The sequence below is a fragment of the Vombatus ursinus genome, unplaced genomic scaffold (assembly GCF_900497805.2).
Source record: "Vombatus ursinus unplaced genomic scaffold, bare-nosed wombat genome assembly UNPS02014779.1, whole genome shotgun sequence".
Taxonomy (NCBI): domain Eukaryota; kingdom Metazoa; phylum Chordata; class Mammalia; order Diprotodontia; family Vombatidae; genus Vombatus; species Vombatus ursinus.
Window position 1 is genome coordinate 47888968 of NW_020954557.1, and position 22911 is coordinate 47911878.

The 22911-nt window shown below is 36.9% G+C and overlaps 1 protein-coding gene across 3 annotated transcripts in view; it reads left to right on the forward strand.

Moving 5' to 3' along the window:
• LRP2 (LDL receptor related protein 2) overlaps positions 1 to 22911 on the forward strand; it is a 258128-nt gene that overhangs the window by 162192 nt on the left and 73025 nt on the right. For all 3 annotated transcript variants that reach the window (XM_027866126.1, XM_027866127.1, XM_027866125.1), the window contains 7 exons: positions 344 to 586; positions 1031 to 1156; positions 2433 to 2552; positions 6254 to 6385; positions 9423 to 9624; positions 15126 to 15421; positions 18765 to 19281. In XM_027866126.1, coding sequence (XP_027721927.1) covers positions 344 to 586; positions 1031 to 1156; positions 2433 to 2552; positions 6254 to 6385; positions 9423 to 9624; positions 15126 to 15421; positions 18765 to 19281 — 1636 coding nt within the window. The remainder of the gene's footprint in view (positions 1 to 343; positions 587 to 1030; positions 1157 to 2432; positions 2553 to 6253; positions 6386 to 9422; positions 9625 to 15125; positions 15422 to 18764; positions 19282 to 22911) is intronic.

Sequence of the window (22911 nt, forward strand, 5' to 3'; positions counted from 1 at the left end):
TCTCTGTTTCTTCCTAAGAAAAGCTGCTTGTACTCTGCTTGTTTTTCTGGGGTTGAGATAAGCAGTTATATCTTGAGAGGAATGTATAGGCAAAAGAAAGGGGAATAACTTCTTTTCATCATAGTTAATTTGGTATTTAAAAAGAATATAAAAGGTATTTTGCATAATTGGACTAATCCAAGACGCTATCTACATTGCACGCAGTCCATTTCGCGGCAGCTTTCCTTCTGGAAGGTAAATCCCAAAGCTTTCAGACTTTTTTGGCTGCTTTTTTTTTTTCTTCTTGAAACTGAAATGCTGCTTTAGTGAATACATCCCTTCAATCTTTTGTCCTTCTCCCTAGCATTTCACACTTGTCAGCCAACAGCATTCACCTGTGGCAACGGGCGCTGCGTCCCTTACCATTATCGCTGCGATCACTACAATGATTGCGGAGACAATAGTGATGAGGCAGGCTGCTTATTCCGAACGTGTGACTCCAACACAGAGTTTGCTTGCAACAATGGGAGGTGCATATCCCTGGACTATGTCTGCAATGGTGTCAATAACTGCTATGATAATGGCACTACAGATGAGAGGAACTGCCGTAAGTCCATCATAACCACCTATGACGTTTGAGGATTTGAAACCTTAGAATACATTAGATAAAATCAACCATTCCCCAAATTGTTGGGCATATGGATTACGTTTAGGGTCTTTTTTTGGCTATTATTAAATATTTTTTATGGTTAGGTCTTCTTTCTCCCCCACCTCCTTTTAATAGCATTCCTAGCCACCATTTTATTTTATGGAAGAAGAAATTGAGACCTAGAGAAATGAAGTGATTTGCTCAACTTGTACAAGTAATTAATGGCACAACCAAGATTAGACCCATTTTCTACGATGTTCTGTGTTCTTTTTACTTTTTTCATTGTTGAAAAAGCATCTTTTAAAATGATACATATTACACTTTTTGTTTTGTTGCATATTGTGATTTAGTAGCCTGAAAGTGATCTAAATGTTAGCCTTATTTTTTTTTAATCATTTCAAGCTGATCGAACTTGTCAGTCTGGATTTACAAAATGTCAGAACACAAATATTTGTATTCCTCGAACTTATCTTTGTGATGGAGATAATGACTGTGGAGATATGAGTGATGAGAGTCCCACTCATTGTGGTAAGTTTGCAGTGCTTTACTCATATTCAATTTTTTTTTTTTTTGCTTAGGCAATTGAGGTTAAGTGATTTGCCCAGGGTTACACTGCCAATAAGTGTCAAGTGTCTGAGGCTGGATTTCAATTCAGGTCCTCCTGACTCCAAAGCCAGAGCTCTATCCACTGCACCACCTAGCTGCCCCTCTCATATTCAATTTTAAGGAGTTATGACAGATTTCATAATGTAATCAAAATAATTAGTTATCATTTTAGAATTGTCACTCAAATTGTTATCTTAAAAGCAGCCCCCTAACAAACAGAGTGGAGAATTTCTTATATGAAGGTCAAACTTCTGCTCCCCTCCCCATGTTTCCAAATTGTCCTCCAATGGCCTGTCTTACTACCTGAACCAGTTCTGAGATTCATTCCTGTGAGTTTTGAAGGTTTTATGGTCTTCAACAGTACCCTGTTAAAAGATAAAAATAACCCCAAAGTTTATTTACTTAAGGTTATTTACTTAAGCCATTTCTTTGGGTTTTTAAGATCCTTTACTAAAATACAAATACCCCTAAGAGTATATTAAGTACGGTAAGCAAGCACCTTGATTGAATTGGCCATTGTTTTTACATTTTGTAAATAAGTATGTTTCTTGACAGGTAGCAGCATCTACCAATCACTTTTTGGGCGTCAGCAATCCAAGTCAGAAGGCCTTTTTAAAGCACCAATTATCCTTCAGAATAAAAGTTTAGATAGATCTATAGTGTATGAATGTCTTAATTAATCTGTTCTTCTGACCAATGCACAAGAGTAGAAAGCATGGAGTTAACAATGGAAGAATCATGAAGAAGAAGGAAGGACCTGAATGCAAGTGTGAATCAGGGATACAGGTATCAGTCAGGAGTAGACAGAATAAATAGGGCTATCTTTGGGCCATCTGGCTCATTATCAATATTTTCTGGCCAATCACCATATTTTATGGGTGGTATCAGGTCAAGAGGCTGCTCCAGGCTGGAACAAGTCCTGTAGGATCATTGAAGCCAAGCTACAAGACGGGAGCAGGAAAGGAATCTGAGTTGAGTCAAGTATGTATATAGTTAAAGGAGCCTATAATTGGAGAATGAAAGGAGTCATCTGCCTACTCCCTACAAATCTGCTCCTACAAAATCTTTCCACTTTGCCACCAAGAAACAGAGACATATTAGAAGCTGTGATGATACAATGTAATAGTTGGGTGGGCAAAAATTCTGAGCAACAAGCTTGTGTTTCATTCATAGGTTTTATCTTCTCTCCTTCCTGTAGTCTCTCTGACTTGTACCAGCAGTGAGTTCCGCTGTACATCTGGGCGCTGTATTCCTGCTCATTGGTACTGTGATCAAGGAGTGGATTGTGCTGATGGCTCTGATGAACCTCCTTCTTGTGGTAAGAAAGGAATCAGACTTAAGAAGTGCTACAGGGTCGTGTACGACTAGAGCAGTAGCTCTCACTCCAAGGTTCATGGACCTCCTCCAGGGGTTCTGTGGATTGATTTCAGGGTGTTCTATGAAGTTGGATGGGAAAAATTAGGTCTTTATTTTCACTAATCTTTGGCTTCCTTGGTAATCCTTTGTATTTTATTTTATGCATTTAAAAACATGATTCTGAGAAGAGGTGCATGGGCTTCAACAGACTGTCAAAGGGGTCCATGACACGAAGTAGGTTAAGAGCTTCTGGCCTAAAGGGTGGATTGTGACGTAGAAAATACCTTCTTCTCTTCTTGTTCCCTTCTTCCTCCATTTCCCTCCCCCAAAATGAATTGAAAGTCCTGGACGTGTAGTTATTAGACCAGCGTTAACTAGATTGTGTCACCTTTGGCAAATCTTTTAACCTCTCAAGACTTCATTTCACTCATTTGTAAAATAAGGGTTTTGGATGATGAGAGTCTTTTTAGCTTTGATATTGTGTAATTTTGTTTGTTCAATTAAGTTTAATTAAGTTAAAAAAAAAACCAAACCACTGAACACTCAATTTTTTAGTTACCTAATGCTGGAGTGTGGTAAGGTGCTTGTTACTCCCCAATTCCGGTGTCTGTGATTCTCCTTCTGAGGCTCCCTAGAGTAGCTAACTGTGCCCTCTCTGCCCTTTCCCTTCCCATCATTTGCCTTTCCTTTGTTACCGTGTGGGGGATGCAGGACTGGAGCTGAGTTCATTTGGAGCCCATCATCACCATCAGTGCAGTCTGGCCCATGAGTAGAGAGCAGGAAATTCTTCAGCCTTTTTGCATTGTGGATATCTTTGGAAGTCTGGTGAAGCCCAAGAACTTCTTCCAGGGAATAATGCTTGTAAATGCATAAAATAAAATATAAAAGATTACAAAGAAACCAATTAAATTGAAATACAGTTCTCAAAATATATTTTTAAAAATGGTCACTGGCTACAGGTTAAGAACCTCTGCTTTGGAGAGATTTTACTGGTTGTTTCTCTTAGTTATGATGTTTGTGGCCAATTTGGAGTTCTGGTACTTGGAAATATCTGGTAAAACTCTTTTTCTTACACTGGAAGATGTTAGTAATAGGAAGAGAGTATTAGATTTGATATCAGAAAATCTGCGTTTGAATCCTGACCACTGGCTTACTAGCTTACTTACTGGCAAATCACAGAACTTTTCTGAGCCTGAGCCTCTGTTTCCTCATCTATAAAAATGGAAAAATAATACCTATGTTAGCTATGTTTCAGACTTATTGTGAGGTTCAAATTAGATAATGTATGTAAATGAAAAGCATGATGCACCACACAAATGTCTTAAGTTTACTATTTCTTCAAAAATAATATTTAATTTTCCCCCCAGTTACATGTAAAAACAATTTTTAACATTCATCATTTCTTTTAAGTTTTGAGTTTCAAATTCTATCCCTCCCTGCCATTTCTCCCCTCTCCTGAGATGGTAAGCAATCTGATATAGGTTATGCATGTGCAATCATGTAAAACATTTCCATATTAGTCATTTTGTAGAAGAAAACTCGAACTAAAAAAGAAAGAATGTAAAAAATAGTATATGTCAATCTGTATTCAAACTCTATCAGTTTTTTCTCTGGAAGCATATAGCATTTTTCATCATGAGTCTTTTGGGATTGTCTTGGATCATTGTACTGCTGAGAATAGCTAAGTCAATCACAGTTGTTCCTCATACGCTTTGTTGTTACTGTGTACAGTGTTCTCCTGGTTCTGCTCACTTCACTCTGCGTCAGTTCATGTAGGTCTTTCCAGGTTTTTCTGAAATCGTCCTTTTCGTCATTTCTTATAGTACAAAAATATTCCATTGTAATCATATACTACAACTTGTTCAACTATTCCCCAACTGATGGGCATTCCCTCAATTTCTACTTTAACCAACACAAAAAGAGCTGCTATAAATATTTTTGTACAAATAGGTTCTGTTTCCTTTTTAAAAAAATCTCTTTGGGGGGTGGCTAGGTGGCACAGTGGATAGAGCACTGGCCCTGAAGTCAGGAGGACCTGAGTTCAAATCCAGCCTCAGACCAAACACTTGACATGTACTAGCTGTGTGACCCTGGGCAAGTCACTTAACCCCAATTGCCTAAAAAAAAAAATTAAAAAAATTTTAAAAATCTCTTTGGGATACAGAGCTAGTAGCACTATTGCAAGATCAAAGGGTGTGCATAGTTTTATAGCCCTTTTGGCATAGTTCTAAATTGCTCTCCAGAATGGTTGGGTCAGTTCACAACTCCACCAACAGTGCATTAGTGTCCCAGTTTTTCCACCTCCTCTCCAACATTTATCATTTTCTTTTTCTGTCATATTAACTAATTTGTAGGTGTGAGGTAGTAGCTCAGAGTTGTTTTAATTTGCATTTCTCTAACCAATAGTGATTTAGAGGATTTTTTCATATGACTATAGATAGCTTTGATTTCTTCATCTGAAAACTGTCTATTCATATCCTTGGATCATTTATCAATTGAGGAATGACATGTATTCTTATAAATTTGACTTAGTTCTCTATACAATTGAGAAATGAGGACTTTATCAGAATTATTTGCTATAAATTTTTTTTATCTAGTTTTATGATTTCCTTCTAATTTTGGTTGAATTGGTTTTATTTGTGTAAAACCTTTTTAATTTAATATAATGCAAATCATCCATTTTACATTGTGTAATGCTCCCCATATCTTATTTGGTTTCTTCCTTCATCCATAGATCTGACAGGCAAACTATCCCATGCTCTCCTAATTTGCTTGTGCTATCACTCTTTATGTCAAAATCATGTACCCATTTTGACCTTATCTTAGTATAGGGTATGTTTTCTATTTACTATTAATTTAAAAGGCAAAGGGATAACATAGAGTCTGACTGGACTTTCCCAGACTCAGGAAGGGAGAATTAAGAACTGCTTAGTGAATAGAGCCATTTTGCAGATATGTCCCAAGAAATGTCTCTACAAAGACAGTTATTCACCTGAAAAAATTGTTCCTGGCTCTTTTCATTCAGACCAGTGCATCAATGTTGTTAAATTTCATAAGTTCAGTGAGAAGAAGAGTAAGACTGGTAATATTAATACTAGATTAATAATAATAATAATAATAATAATGATAATGACTAGCATTTACATAGGACTTATTATATGCCAGAGACTGTGCTAAGTGGTTTTTTTTAATCTTGTTTGATCCCCATAACAACTCTGTTGTTATGCTATTATGATCTCCCTTTTATATTTTATTATGATCTCCCTTTTTCTCCCTTTGAGGAAACTGAGGCAAAGAGAGGTTAAATGACTTGCCCAAGGTCGCATAACTAGTAAGTCAGGTGACATCTGAACTCAGATTTTCCTGACTTCAGGCCAACCACTCCATCCATTGTGCCACCTACTTGCCTCTAATTCAGAGAGCAAGTTGATTTGATGGCTTATCATCAAATTAAGTAACCTCGGATGAAATAGAAAGTTAGTGAAGTACAATTACATAATGAATAACATAAGTTTGGAGAGAGAGGATTTGCATCTTAGTTTTGATGCTTGTGTTTTCCAGTCTTGGATCCATAAATGTAGACTTTTGTGAATTTTTGATTTCTCTAGAAACCAAACCTGTTTAATCTAACTGATCACATTAAGCAAGGTATTAATTTTGCAGCGTCTCATGTGAGGACTTGTTCAGCAGACCAGTTCAGATGTGATGATGGCAGGTGTATTCCAAGCACATGGATCTGTGATGGTGACAATGACTGTGGGGATATGAGTGATGAGGATCAAAGACACAGCTGTGGTACGTGGAATAAATCTCATCCAATGCAATGTTTCATCCCTTGGAAATAATGCTGAGTGACTCTTTTATCCTTGGACAGTTTTATGCTTAGAAGAGATTTCTTTTTAATTGAATGGAGGTGTCAGAATTTTCTCTTTGCATTTCATCCTATAATTATTTGATGTTCTCCACTTAAATACTTTACAATATATAAATAAAAAGTAACCCCACATTAATTTATCTCTGATGCACTTAGCCAGCACAAGTAATTACCTAAATGGAGGTGATTTTATAAGGCTATCAATTTCTAGAGCAGATGAAGACAACTCTGAGTCTTGTTTTAGGAACAATTTTGCCAATAAATCTGCAACTCAAATTCTCATAATTTGGTTTTTTAGCTGTTCCTTGTTGTCTGGGGAAGGGGAAGTTATTCCATCTAAGTGTCTCTATCTGTTTCTAAATGAAAAGGCAGATTTTCTCATTGAATCCCAAAAGAAAACTGGAATGCTGGCCAACATGCCTCAGGAGATTCCTTTCCCACTACAGAAAATTCAAAACACAGGGGTTCTGCAGGTCCAACAACACCTGTGTAACCCTCTTGTGTGAAATGACTGTGGCCTATAGTTCAGCTTTGGATGAGCTGAATAGAGAGGTTGGTAGGAGCCTATGAATTGATCTTGCTGTTTATTTCCCTGCTCTTTGAGCAGTTCCGAGCCACCAGCAATGGGATTGAATGGAGTGACTGCATCTTTATCTTTCTTTTAATGAAAACATGCTAGAAACTCATTTGTTCTCTGCTAAGTTATTTAATTTCAGAGTTTCAGCAACTCTTTAGTGAAAATAACTCCCCTCACCTACTCTGCTTCTATGGGATTTTTGTTGTTGTTCAGTTGTTTCAATCGTGTCTGACTCTTCATGACCCCATTTGGGGTTTTCTTGGCAGAGATATTGAAGTGTTTGCCATTTCCTTCTTCAGCTCATTTTACAGATGAGAAAACTGAGGCAAGCAGCCTTAAGTGACTTATCCAGCATCACACAGCTAGTAAGTATCTGAGGCCAGTTTTGAACTCAGATCTTTCTGACTTCAGGTCTGGTACTCTATCCATTGTGCCACCTAGCTGCCCTGCTTCTGTGGGATACCTTATTATTTAAGAATATACTGAAATGTCTGGGACAAAAAGGAGTCTTTTACTATAAAGTTTATAGATTACCTTGTAATGGAGGCATAGTGTTGTAGAAAGAACACTGAACTGGGTTTGAATTACAACTTTGCTACTTCTTAACAGCTAGGTGGATAACAACTTGGTCCTGGAGCCAGGAAGACCTGAGTTCAAATTCAACCTCAGACATTTGCTAGCTGTGTGATCCTGGGCAAGCCTCTTAACCTTTGCCTCAGATTCTTCAACTGTAAAATGGGAACAATAACAGCACGTACCTTGAAGAGCTGTTGTGAGGATAAAATGAGATGATGTTTGCAAATTGCTTGGTATACTGCTTAGCACATAGTTGGTGCCATATAATTGCTTATTCTCCCTCTCCCTCACCCATCCTCTAGCTGTGTGATTTGGGGCAAATCACTTAATCTTCTTGAACTTCAAGTTCCTTAGCTATAAAATAGGCATAGCCATACCTGCATACCTGTACCATGTAGGTCAGTGTGGTCCATGGGACAGAGTGCTGAACTTTGAGGCAGAAAGGCCTGGGTTCAGATATTGTTTTTTGATACTTATCAGCTGTTTGATCACGAGTAAGGCACTTAATCTCATCTCATGGGGTTGTTGTAAAGCTAAAATTCAATAATGTAGGAAAAATGGTTTGCCTACTGGAAAGTGCTATGTAGAGCCAGTTAGTGTTATTACCTAGTTCCTATTATGAGCATAGTATATGCAGTGTACTTTTCCATTTCTACCATCACAACATCTCTCATCCAGCTCCTCTTCTTTACTCGAATACTAGCCTCTATACTAATTTAGGCCCTCATCACCTCATGCCTGGACCATTGCAAAAGCCTCTTGCTTGGACTCCGTCTTAAATCTCCTGCATTCCACCCTCACCCTCCACACAGCTGCCAAATCAGTTTCCCTAAGGCACAGGTGTAATTATATAACTGTCCTACTCAGTAAACTCTGGTGCCTTCCTCTTGTGTTTAGGATCAAATAAATCCCTCTGGCCTTTAACCCTCTTTGCAATCAAGTCCTGACCTAGCTTTTCAACCTTGTTATACATTTCTCTCCCAAACTCTGCAGTCCAAATAGATTGACCTTCTTATTGAACATACAATGCTCCAATACCTGTATCTGTGCCTTTGAGCTCCATCCTTCGAATGGGGCAGGGGGGTAGGGGTGGTGGGTGGGGTTGCTTCTTTACCTCCATGTCTAAAAATCTTTTGTTTCCTTCAAAATTCAGCTGAAACTCTTTCCATGGGAAGCCTTTTCTGATCTCATCAGCTGTGACTGACTCTCCCAACCCATATTACCTTGTATTTATTTTGTTTATATTTATATATGCCCATGTTGTCTGCCCATATATAACAGGGGTAACTGTGCTAGAATGTAAGCTTCTTGAGGGCAGGTACTTTTTCATTTTTGGTTTTGTATCCCAAGTTCCTGGTATAGTTCTTGGTATGTTATAGAGGGTTAATAAATATCTGTTGATTGATAAAATGTAAGATAATTTTAAAATTTTTTGTTAAATTATGCATTTTCTGAGGGTAAGGAAGATATCTAATTTATCTCTGTTTCCATTTTAGCCACTAAGGCATTGCTTTGCCTGTAGTAGGTGCACAATAAATATTTGTTGAGCAAGTAAATAAGTGAATGAAATGTGATAGATCAGTTCTATTTCTTTCATCTGACAGAATCTAGGTTCAGGCAATTGAAAAGACATTTTTAGATGTATTTTTATTACAGTCTATAATTTGTATAGAATGTGTTTTGCCATCTTTTCTCCTATTTATATGAAATGCCTGCTAACTTAAAACAAAAGGAAGAAGTAAACAAATCAAATTGGAACAATTTTTCACGAGATATGTGGTTCTCTCAATGTGTTTTGGTTTCAGCTGACCGCAACTGTAGTCTTTCTGAATTTACATGTATCAACAACCAGCCTCCCCTCAGGAGGTGCATTCCCAGAGCCTGGATCTGTGACGGAGATGCAGACTGCAGTGATGCTTATGATGAACATCAGAACTGCACCAGGCGTTCTTGCACCGAAAACGAATTCACCTGTGGCAATGGGCTGTGTATCCGAAACTCTTACAGGTTGGTTTTGGTATGAGAGAAGCATCAATCAGGCCCTTCACGATGCAGAGCAATCCTTTCATTTTTCTTTGGTGGATTCATTATCATGTTCCCTGAAGAAGCTGCTCTAAACCTTATTCATTATCCTCAAGTCTGCCACCATCCCTCTTACATTCTGCAAATGACCTTGCCTTCTATTTTAGGGAGATTAAGGTTATCAGACTCACTTCCATCAACTTCCTTTTTCTGTATCTCAGCTTTTCTACATGTCTTTTCCTATCCTTTCTTACACTATCATCAATCTAATTCAGGCCCTTATTACTTCTTTTAGAGAGATAGACTTGCTCTAGCAGATAGAGATTTGTCTTAGAGTCAGGGAGCCTTCTGACATGTACTGATTGTATGGTCCTGAGCAAGTTGCTTGACAGTTCAGTGCCCCAGACAACTTTCTAAGCTTATAAATTGAAAAGCAGGTCTTGTTCTGCATTAGAAGATGAAATCTCCTCTTTGAGAATTCCTTATAGATACAAAATTGCATACCTTCTAAGTGGATGGAAAAAGGGTGGGAGGGAGAGAAAAAGAAAAAAATGTTAAAAAGAAATAAGAAAGGAAGTGAAATGACAGATCTTTGCACCCTGCCTCTAAGTATCTATTAATAATAACAACTAAAATTTATACAGCACTTTAAGAATTGCAAAATGCTTCATAAATATTTTCTCATTTTATGCTCACAACTCTGAGAGGTAAATGCTGTTATTATCCTCATTTTATAGTTGAGGAAACTGATGTAGACAGAGATTAAGTGACTTACTCCATGTCATACAGATAGTAAGTATCTGAGGCTAGATTTGAACTCAGGTGTTCCTGTCTTCCTGGTTAGTGTTCTGTCTATTATGCCACCTAGCTGCCTCAAAACTGGGTTTTTTCGTCAGTTTATGATAATTTTGGGCTTTAAATATGGATTGGTCCTCAGAGTTTATCCTCATTTTACAGATGAGCAAATTGAGTATCAGAGAGCTGGAGTGACTTCCTTGAGGTCAGAGTCAATCATTTAACAAGCAGAGACAAAGATTCAAAACCAGATCTTCTAATTCCATATCTAGTGCTCATTTCATTATATCATGAAGTGTACCTTTTGAACCAATCCCAAGTCCACCACTACCTGATCCATCAATGATCTGTTCTGTTTTGCACCTTTAATTTGTAGCTCTTTGTTGGTACCTTCCCCTCTTTATTGGTGCCGTGCCAACAAATATTCTTGGATTGAAGAATGGCACCACCATTGTCCCAGTTACTTGGGCTAGAAACCTCCATTATCTTTGACTCATCATTCATTTTTCCCCATATGTACAATCAGTTACCAAATGATGCTTATTTGTCACTTGAAATGTCAGTGTCTCTGGAATCCGTTGTTTCTTGTTTACACTTGCACAAACCTAACTCAGTTACTTATTTAATTTGCTTCCTAATTGGTCTTCTTTTTTCTAAGTTATTCTTCTTTTAAGCCATACTACACGGTACTTGATAGATTAGTAGGCTGTATATTTTCTTATGGGCAGAGACTGTCACATTCTCCTCATTGTTTAGCATAGTATTTGGCAGAAGCATGTAGGTGGTACAGTAGAAAAAGTGCTGGAATTGGAGGCAGACAGACCTAATTTCAAATCCTGCCTCAGATACTAGTTCTATAACCTTGAACAAATTATTTAACCTCTCTGAGTCTCACTTTCCCCATCTGCAAAATGGGGATAATAATAATTCCTCCTTCACAGGGTTGTGAGCATCAAATGGGATAACATATATAAAGAGCTTTGTAAACCTTAAAGCGTTATATAAATGCTACTATTATTATCATTAGTACTTTTATGGTATTGTATGTACTTGGTGCTTCATAAATGTTTGTCTTGTTATCATTGTATTATATTCATACAGCATTGCTCCAATCTTGTTTTTCTCTTGTTCAAAGCCTCTTTTTGTATTCAACCTTTTGAATACCGCCATTCACCTCTTCAACCTTTTCTTCCACTACTACTCACAGTTAATGAACATGTACTGGGCTTCTCTGCCACTGTGGTTTTACTCAAGGATTCCCCTCTCCTTGTAATGCTTTCCCCTTCTCTGTTAAAATCCTATCTCATAAATTCCAGCTCAGATGCCACCCCCATCATGGAATGTTCTCTGAGTGATCCCAGTTGGAAGCTTTGATGTGACTTAGGGTTGGAACGGACCTTAGAAATCATCTAGTGCAAATCTTCATTTTGCAGATGAGGAACCTGGGTCCAAGAGACATGAATTATCTTATTCAAGATCATACAGTTAGTATGCAACAGAGTTTGAATTTGAACCTGGTCTTCTGACTATGAATCTTGGGTTCTTTCTATCAGGCTACCCTGTCTTCTATCAACTTGTTTTGTACTTTCCTTTTGGCACATATATTTTCCTCATGAGTTCCTTGAAGGCAGGGACTGTCTTTTGCCTATCTTTGTACCCTGGTGCTCAGCCTGGCACACAGTAGGTGCTTAATAATGCTTATTGGCTGACTGACTAATGGTCTTGTGCTGCATTATAGCCATTTCTGCACATATCTCATCTCCCCTGCCAGACTATAATCTCCTTTCAGGGAAAGATTATTATTTATCTTCATTTCTTATTTGCCTTGAAGGGAATCATGCATAAGAGGAATTAGATTTGTCCGTAGAACAGGGGCAATGGGTGGGAGATTCAGAAAGGCAAATTTAGGCAGGATGTCAAGGAGAAATTCTTAACAGGGCTCTCTAAAAGCAAAATAGACTTCTTTTGGGAAGTAGTGGGTTCCCTTTCACTTAAGGTCTTCATGTAAAGGATGGATGAACTTTTAGGGAGGATGTTAAACAGGGGAGACTTATTTCAGATATGGATTACACTAGATGGCCTCTGAAATTCTGTGACCCATATTCCCCATTGGACCCATCACAGAGCCTTCTGCTTAGTAAATAATTAATAAATACATATTGAAGGAACAAATCCTACACGCACACACATACACACACAAACATACACATACACATCTACCCTTCATCTGTAAACTTTTACCATATAGTCATTCCACTTTTTATATCAAATTTTTGTGCTTTTTAAAGCTGCAAACTGTCTTCCTTTATAGTTGACATAGTTGTTTGCACATAAATATTCAATATGATTATTCTAAGCTATAAAAACACCTGAAGCATGGTTCCCAGAGGTGATATTGCAGTAGAGGCTCATTATGTTCAAAGTTACTGGGCTTTCCTTCTTTCTAAGCTTCACTGTGGGCTCCTTTCATTCTTATTCTTATTACTTACCTCTGTACTAATAGCTTTGTATTCCCTTTTCTTTTCTTATCTGCTGGTTGACGGGTTTTGAATTGCTTTGGCCCTCGGTTATAAACAGTAGAAGGCCTGCCATTTGTCAGATCATCAATGTAATGGTGTTTAAAACAGTTCAGAATTTTTCTCCTCTGGATTGCCAGTGGCTTCTAGAAAGTGTGCTGGTAAGTAATATGAATCCACTTGGATGCTCAGAGGAATACCAAGAGCAAATTGGGAGGTCTTGTTTTCTTGTGTTTTTAGAGGTGCCTAGTGGGAAATCTTTTCTTTTTCTTTTCTTTTCTTCTCTTTTCTTTTCTTTTGTAATGGATTCCTCTTTCAGCTCATTATTGATGCTGTTGAAGAATTGGGATGACAGTCAGTCATGAGCAGCTTGATTTAACAGTGATAAATTGTTGTGAATTAAAGACTCTGGCAATATGTTTCCTTAACTGACCTTTTCTACCTTCCTGGTTGTGTCTGACATAGAGAAAGGAAAAAAAGTTCTGTTCATTCAAGTCACGTGGAAATCAGTTAAACACTTCTATGTTTCTAAGAGGGTCCACATTATTTTACTTTGATCACACATTGTCTTCATAGCTACATTGTGTGTTTAGGTAAGAATTAGTAGTGCCATGCCACTCCTGGAGGCAGGTAGGTGGCATAGCCAATAGAGTTCTGGTTCTGGGATCAGGATGATCTGAGTTTAAATCTGGCCTTAGACCCTAATTTTGTGACCTTGGGCAAGTCATTTAATCTCTGTTTGTCTCAATTTCCTCAACTGTAAAATGGGGATCATAATAGCACCTACCTTCCAGGGTTGTTGTGAGGATCAAATGAGGTAATATTTGTAAAGTGCTCAGTGCAGTGCCTGGTTCATAGTAGGTACTATATAAATGCTAGCTATTATTATTGCTGTTGTGTTGTTTTCATCAACATCATCATCATCTTTTTTATTATTATGCACTCAAAGGGCTGTTTGACTTTGTCGCTGGCTTTCATCTTTCCAGTGGATCCTCTTCCACCCCCAATGCCAACTGAATGAATGAATGAATGAAAAAAAAATATATTAATGGCTTACGCTGTGCCATGCAGTATATTAAGTGCCAGGGTTACAAACACAAGCAAGACATATTCGTAAATAGTGGCCAGGGAGGAGTGTTAGGACAGAGAAGTCAGAGAGAATAGAAATTGGAGACATGGGACAAGTGACTGGTGTGTCCTTTCCAGGAATGACAATATTGATTTGATCACCATTTTCAAAGTTAGAGTTGGAAAGGGGCGTGAGAGAGTCCCATCCTGAGACTGGGCAAGATAAAGTGAATGCTCATCCATCATAGGTCAGGGTTGTGGGGTGAGAGCTTAAGCCTTGCTTAAGCCTCTGAGATGGCAGCATCTCATCAGCATCTATGTTGATCTTGAAAGTTTGCTGATGGAGGGGGAGGGTGTTCAGGTTGATGTTCATGGTGGCACTGCTGCCCCTGCTTAATAGGAGCAGATCAGACTGGCTTGTCGGTTTGGTCACATTCCTCTAGCTTTCTTCAAGGTTCAACTCACTTTCTTCACAAGGTCCAGTCTGATCCATGAGGCTTGTCTGATTTGCTAATATGCCCTCCGCCACTCTTCTCCCATTATTTATTTATTTATTTTTTGGTGAGGTAATTGGGGTTAAGTGACTTGCCCAGGGTCACACAGCTAGTAAGTGTCAAGTGTTTGATCTGAGGCCAGATTTGAACTCAGGTCTTCCTGACTTCAGGGCCGGTGCTCTATCCACTGCACTGCCTAGCTGCTCCCCCCCCCCCATTATTTTGTATTTATGTTTCTTTACTTATCTGTGAACATGTTTTTTTTCCTCCCAATGGAATAGAAGAAGGGCAAGGACTTTTGCTTTTATGTTTGTGGTCCTAGGATCTAGCTTTGCGCTAGGCACATCACGAGCACTTAGTAAATGTTAGTTGAATGAATGAATGACTGAGCACCCAACTTCATCTGTGGAATCTTGCCTAACATACGGATGAATAGGTAATTTTGGTTTTCATATTCAAATGTTGAAGCTTGTTCAAAGTTATATATTCAGTCTGATTATAGCCTACCATCTTAAGTTTTAATGCTGCAAAAAATGGATATCCTTTTTACTGTGATCGTTATGATCATTATGACTATCATGGTTTCTGATGAAAGCGTCGCTTCCTTTCCCAGGTGTGACAGGCGCAATGACTGTGGCGACAGCAGTGATGAGAGAGGCTGTGTATACCCACCTTGCCAGCAGTACCAGTTTACTTGTCAGAATGGCCGGTGCATTTCTAAAGCTTACCTCTGTGATGGAGACAATGACTGTGGAGATTTGTCTGATGAGCTAGAACATCTTTGTACTACTCCAGAAGCCACATGCCCACCCCATCAATTCAAGTGTGACAATGGAAACTGCATTGAAATGATGCAAATCTGCAACCATCTAGATGACTGTGGTGATAATAGTGATGAGAAAGGATGTGGTGAGTGCTCTAATGGCTTTGGGTAAAGGTAGGCTGGGAGATCAATTGAGGTTTCTTAAAGGTGTTGTTAAAAGTACACATCAGGGTACATTAACACATGATTGGTCTTCCTGGGTAGCTTGGGCTTGTAAGAACATTGATTTAGAGAAGGATGGGACTTCAGAGGTGATTTTTTCCAATCTCTTCATTTCGTGGTGAAACTGAGGCCCAGAGAGGTTAAGTTACTTGCCCAAGGTCATACAGATAGTAAATGACAGAGAAACAAGGTCCTGTGGCTCTAAATACAACATTGTTTCCACTGCACCATGCTGCCATCTTTTTCCTTCTTCTTCTTTTTTGGTGAGGCAATCGGGGTTAACTGACTTGCCCAGGGTCACACAGCTAGTAAGTATAAAGGTTGGATTTGAACTCAGGTCCTTCTGACTCCAAGGCTGGAGCTTTCTCCACTATGCCACTTAGCTACCCCTGTTCTTTAACTTCTTGAAGCAATTATATGTTGTTCTTTCACTCCCTCATAAGTCAACCAGTATTTATTAAATGCATTACTTGACCAATATCACCTGAGCACCATGGTGATTGGCAGTAATCTTAACCAAAGAATGAATCAGTCTCTTAGTGATAATGGTCTATTTGTCTAGTTCAGTCAACTGTCATTCTGGAGCATAGCTTTTGTTCTCTTGTTTTGCTTTCTAATTGCTTCATATAATGTTGGTCTTCCTTCACTAAAGTCCTGCTAAGATACTTCAATATAAGATGGCCCTGGGGTCTTGAAAGTAATTACCAAGGGGATAAAAGCTTGAGCAAGTTCTACCAAGCCAGAAAGGTTTCAAATATGAGCCCAATAGCTGACTGTGTGTCTATCATCTGAGGACCAACCTAGCCAAATCTGGAGAGGTTTGTTGCTAGAATATTTGCCACTATGATGAATTATGATAATAATGATAATGATAATGCTGCCACGGCTACTCATGAAAATTCTGAGGTATGAAAGGGTTAAGACTCTGTGTTAGTGTCATTAAACTAGTAATACGTACTCACTAGTAGCAGCTAGTTGATGCCATGGATAGCGTACTGGGCCTGGAGTCAGGAAGACTCATCTTCCTGAGTTTAAATCTGGCCTCAGATACTTACTAGCTATATGACCCTGGGTAAGTCACTTAACTCTGTTTGCCTCAGTTTCCTTATCTGTAAAATGAGCTGGAGAAGAAATTGGCAAACCACTCAAGTATGTTTATCAAGAAAACCCCAAAAGGAGTCACAAAGAGCCAGACATGACTGAAACAACAACAATAACAGCAACAACAACAACAACATGTACTCACTAGTACCCATACTAACAAAACAAATGGTTCATTTCTATTATATTTCAATATTTAGTTCTTATCTCTACAACTAGAATGTAAGATCTCTGAGGGCAAAGACTATGTCTTATGCTTCAAATGTTTGGACTATGGCACCATATTGGGCACAAAGGGAATACTCAAGAAATACCTAATGATTAAAATAGAATATAGCATCCTAATCCTCAAAAATAGGAGAGACTTATTTATATGAAACAAGAGATTGTCATTAAGTGCTAATTTCTGAGGTATAAACTCAAAGCACTATAGTAATTCAGAAGAAAACATGTAAGATATAAAAATTAGTTTTTTGTTCTACCACAATAAAACATATGTTACTATATTTTTATGTACAGTTAAATAAACTTTCATTTAATACTTGTGGTCAAGTATTTTTCATGGAGAGAAGGCACATGAAAATCATTGAGAATATTCCTAGACTTGATTTTGATTCAAGCAATTTCCCATTAATTTTTAGTTAGATTCTTCTTCATGTTCAGTTGTTTCAGTCATGTCCTACTTTTTGTGACTCCATTTGGGGTTTTCTTGGCAAGGATACTAGATAGCATTAGAATGGTTTGTCATTTACTTCTCCAGCTCATTTTACAGATGAGGAAACTGTGGCAAACAAAGTTAAGTGACTTGCCCAAAGTCACACAGCTAGTAAGTGTCTGAGGCTGGATTTGAACTCAGGAAGATGAATTTTTCTGACTCCAGGCCCAGCGCTCTATTCACTATGACACTTACTTTTTATCAATGAAATCTTCTAATGTATTCTATTCAGAATCAGAATTTTATTTTGAAAAAGAGTAGACCTCAATATTTGCAGAGTATATGATCTCTTGAGATCTCTTCTTAATTTATGGGTCTATGAAATGTGGGTGTTAAAATCCAGGAAATAATTTCTAATGCAACCTTGTCCTCTTATATACTTCCCCCCCCCATTCTCCGTGATTGGCCATTTTTTTGTAGTATTAACTGCAATAAAATACTTTTTTCATATTTTAATTATCCATTTGGAAGGTGATCTAACTCTTTTCTTTTTCTCTTCTTTCTCTTCTCCATAGCTCTCCATCTCTAGGCCATTTCATGCTTCATTACTATCTCTACCAGAAGGTAGGCAGAGATAGGGAGGGAAAACAAGTGAAACTCTAGTTAGTCAATGAATTTGATTACTTATCAGTAGATCTGATGAATGACTAGATTGGGGAAGAACTTGAAAATATTGGCTAAAGGAAATTTTGGATTATCATTGACTTTCATAAATATATGTAATTCTTATTTTCTTGAAACATTTAAAAATAGTTTCACAAAATTTTAAGTGAGCATCAATACAACCAAACAACTGGTTTAGTAACCACATTTTAATCCCTTACTTTCAGTACATAGAAGTATTATAAAAATTTTTCAGTCACTCCTGCCTAATCCTCATCAGCAATTTTCCTACATTCATGCTTCCTTTTACATGGTCGTAGTAGTGCATACTCCATTTTTCTGGTTCTGCCTTTTTCCACTTCATTTTTCATAAAGATCTTTCCAAATTTAGTTGTATTCCTCAAATTTTGTCTTTTTAAATACTATACTGTTCCATTACATTAGTATACCGTAATATTTTTAATCATTCCTCTGTTTTTATACTTTGATAACATTTTCAGGTTATATTCCTAAAAATGGAATTATCAGGTCAAAAGATATGACTGTCTTGGGAACTTTTACTGTGTACTGCCAGATTGTTCTCCAGAAATATTTTATATTTGTAGTTCCATCAGCAATGAATGAGCATACGTGTTCCTCCCAAACCCTGGAAGCATTGAGTTTCATTGGTTTTAAAGATTTTTTGCAACTTTGATGGGTGTGAAGTAATGCTCATTTTTCCTATTATCACAAGATGGATTATTGACAACTGGCTCTAATCAAACAGATATGTTCATTTTTGCTGATGTATAAGGGGTTATTTTTTGGTTGTTTCAAGTGTATGAATAATTAATATCTTTCTCCTGTAGGTATTAATGAATGCAATGACCCTTCAATCAGTGGCTGTGACCACAACTGTACAGACACCCAAACCAGTTTTTACTGTACATGTCTCCCTGGATACAAACTTATGTCTGATAAGAAGACCTGTGATGATATTGATGAATGTAATGAAACTCCATCTGTCTGTAGCCAGATGTGTGAGAACACTGCTGGGTCCTACATCTGTAAGTGTGCCCGAGGCTACATCCGGGAACCAGATGGAAAGAGATGCCGGCAAAACAGTGACATTTCACCCTACCTCATTTTTAGCAACCGCTACTACCTGAGAAATATGACCGCAGATGGTCAGTCTTACTCCCTCATTTTGCAAGGACTGGGCCTGGCAGTGGCATTGGATTTTGATCGGGTAGAAAAGAGATTGTATTGGATTGATTTAGAAAGGCAAGTCATTGAGAGAATGTTTCTGAATGGGACAAACAAAGAGACAGTCATAAACAGCAATCTGCCTGCTGGGGAAGGTTTGGCTGTTGATTGGGTTGCCAGGTAAGAGTATTTATAATGTTCTTAAAATATGAAATCAATATTAAATGTTGCCATCGCTGATGGATTTTTTTAAAACATAAAACTTTTATTGCAAACTTAGAACTTTATCAAGAAAAAATGTTTTATCTAGTAGCATAATAATAATAATAATAATAATAATAATAGCTAGCATTTATATAGAGCTTTAAGGTTTGTAAAGAGCTTTGCATGTATGATTTCATTTGATTCTCCCATCAACCCTGTAGAATAAGTGTTATTATTATCCCAATTTTATAGATGAGAAAACTTAGGCAAATAGAGGTTAAGTGACTTACCCAGGGTCACATAGCTAGTCAATGCCTAAGGCAGAATTTGAATTATGTGATAATGTATTAACATTAAATTTAATTTAATTTGCAATTAAAATACGAGTAACATTGTAAATTTAGCATCAATATCTTGAATCATTTTGTAATCCTTTATATATAACTATACATAATTATGTATAGTTATACACCTGTATAAAACTATATATATATTTGTATAGGACTAATGCTATATACATATATAACTATACATATATTTGTATGTGTATAACTATACATATGTGTATAACTATACATTTATTTGTATATGTATAACTATATTTCTATGTCATTGTAGTTCATAAGCATTGCTTTTACATCTGATCATTATTTCTTTTGTATTCCTCATTTTGTTATTCTTAATGGCTATATAATTTTCTTTTATATTGATAGACCATCTGTTTAGCTATTCTTCTAATGCTGAGCATCTAGATTGTTTCTCCTTTTCTCCTATATATTGTCTTTTCACCTTCAATCATAATTGATCTCTTCCTATTTTTCTATAATATGAATATAGCTAATTTTGCTTCTTTCTTTGATTTATTCCTTAATGCATCAGGCTTCTTGGCTCAAAAGTTTAGGATATCACAGTTCTGAAGTCCAACGACCCATTTAAAAGAAAAAAGTACCCATCATATTTTGGAATATGTAGAGGTTGAGGAAAAGATAGAGGATGACAGTATGAGAACAGAAAATAATACTTTCAGAAACTTCTCAATAGTAATGAATCACTAGTGATGATGAGGGGAATTATTTCCATCGCTTTGCCAATTTAACAGACTTAATTTGGGCATAAAATGGGGAGTGGAGCATCTTTTGTGCCTTCTTTGAAGTCAGGGTGGTGATCTATAAGGCCCTGATAAAAATCTGAAATTTCATCAGGGGTTCTGACTTATTCTTAGATACTATCTATCGTATTGTGAGGCTAGATAGGTCTCTTTCACGTGATTCTTATTTTTTCAAGATTATTCATGATTTTTAAATTCTATATTACAATTTTTAGTCTGTTCCATTCTCTAGAGGATACTTAGGCATACTTTGCCTAACATGGCTAAATGACACACTAATACAATATTAAGCAAAATAATGTTATTTGAGCAGTTAGTTCTATAGGAATAATGTTTTAAATGGACAATTTATTACATTGTGGGTCTTGTGACTTTATAGTAGGGTTTGTTTATAATATATAATGTACTAAGATACTAATAACATACTAAATTATTGTGAAATGACATTAGTCAAAGCAGTGTTAGGTGGGGGTATGTTTATAGCAGTTGTATGAATCCTTTGTTTAATTACAATGAGTTAGAGAGATGTTTGACTATTAGTGCTCTTGGAGGAAGATTTTGTTTGAGAATTTTAGCTATTAATACATCTTTGTAAATAAAGGTGTTGAGTTCCTTCGTCTTCTATACAAAAGACACATGAAAGTGCTATAATTTGGGATGGACCATGGTGTAGTTGAGAGTGCAGATCAGGCCATGTCTTCCCTCTCCCTCCAGCTGCTGGGTTCTTAAATGTTATAACAAAGGAGAAGAAGATACAGAATCACAGAATGTTAGATATGTGTAAAGGACCTTATCAGATCTAGTCTTCTAATTTTACAGATGGGGAAACTGAGGTCCAAAGAGAAAAAGTGACTTAGAGATATGGAAGATATCTGTATTTTATTAAAAAGATAATTGATTGAAAGCAGATTCAAGATGAGAACTCTGTTCTCTCAATGTTTTTCCATTACATCATGTTGCTCGGTATTTTTAGGTGTCAATGACTTGCTAACTTTCTATAGGTAGAACTTGATAAAGATACAGTGTCTTTGTGAATTATACAGGCCCTGAGAAATTATGGATTATTTTCCTGTTTTCTCTCAGAGTAAATGGCATAATGACATTCCAAGCTGCTGCCAGTCATCATCTACACTTGGGCATTCACTTGGCTAGAGTGAAGAATTCTATGCAGGAGAGTAACAACCACATTTTCTTCTATATCTAAGAGGTAGCTCAGTTAGTCAATGTTCTTTTTGATCAAAAAAGAAACAAATAGAGCCCAATAAAGTTGGCAGCTTAAATTTCTTGGATCTCATCCAAATTGGCTGACATTGAAAACATGAGATTTTTTTTTTCAATGCCATTGGGAATGCCTATTGCTGAAACAGAAGTTTTGTTTCCAGAGCCTCCAATCTTGGTAATAGCAATGTGCTGTTTTTAATAGAAAATGTAATATTATCAATCCACTCAGTAGGATATATATATACATTTATTTCCAGTTTTTTTTAGAGGGGGGAGGGATTTGCACGAACCTCTGATACACTGTCATGATTTGTAGGATGAACCTAAGCAGATAATTAGTTAGAGTTAGGAGGAGTCTCTCATCATGGGCCACTGGAAACGAAATGGCCTATAAAAAGATTTCATTCATAACATTGAATTTGTAGAATCAAATGCTACATCTGCTATTTATTATTTCTGTGACCTTGAGCAAAAGTTATTTTTCTCTGGACCGCAAATTCCTCATCTGCAAAATGAGGAGTTGAATTAGATGATGACTAATGTTCTTTCTAATTCTAAATATATGATCCTCCAAATCAACTCTCCAGACTCTTATAAGTTTATATATGTTCAATCTTTCACCTACCTAAACAAACATTGATAGGGACCATCCACAACATTTTCTAAGTCTGCTTGAGGTCTGATATTAGATCAACACACCCAGAAACAAGCTCTCCATTTTATTTTCATGGTGGACATTTAGAAGACCCAAACATAATACTTCTTAATAAGGGAGACTTATCTGATTATGAAAATCTCTTCGAATTTGTTTAGATTTATGAAGAAATTTAAGTGTTTGTTCTAATCACCAAAAAAAAAGAAATCTATATGACATTGACAGGAATGGCATTGTAACTAAAGCATTCTTCAGGTAGAGTCTTAAGGGGCAGCTTCCACTGAGTCTGTAATTCTTCTTAGTTTTATTGAGATAAAATATAATGAGAACTTGGCTTTGTTTGGATCATGTCTTTTTAATCTGATGGGGCTAATATTTTGCGACTTAAAGGAACATTCTTTTTTCTTGTCTTTCAGAGTTTTCCAAGCATGTATTTTCAGTGATATACTTATTAATTTTCTTGAAAATCCTTTCTATTTTAGATGTCAGACCACTAAAGAAATGAGAAACCAAGAAAGTGATCACATTATTCATGTGAAGAATAGCCCCAGATTTTTATATTTATGTAAGGGTAGAGTTGAAACCATGTCTTCTTGAATCAGTTAAAGCCAATGTATTAGAG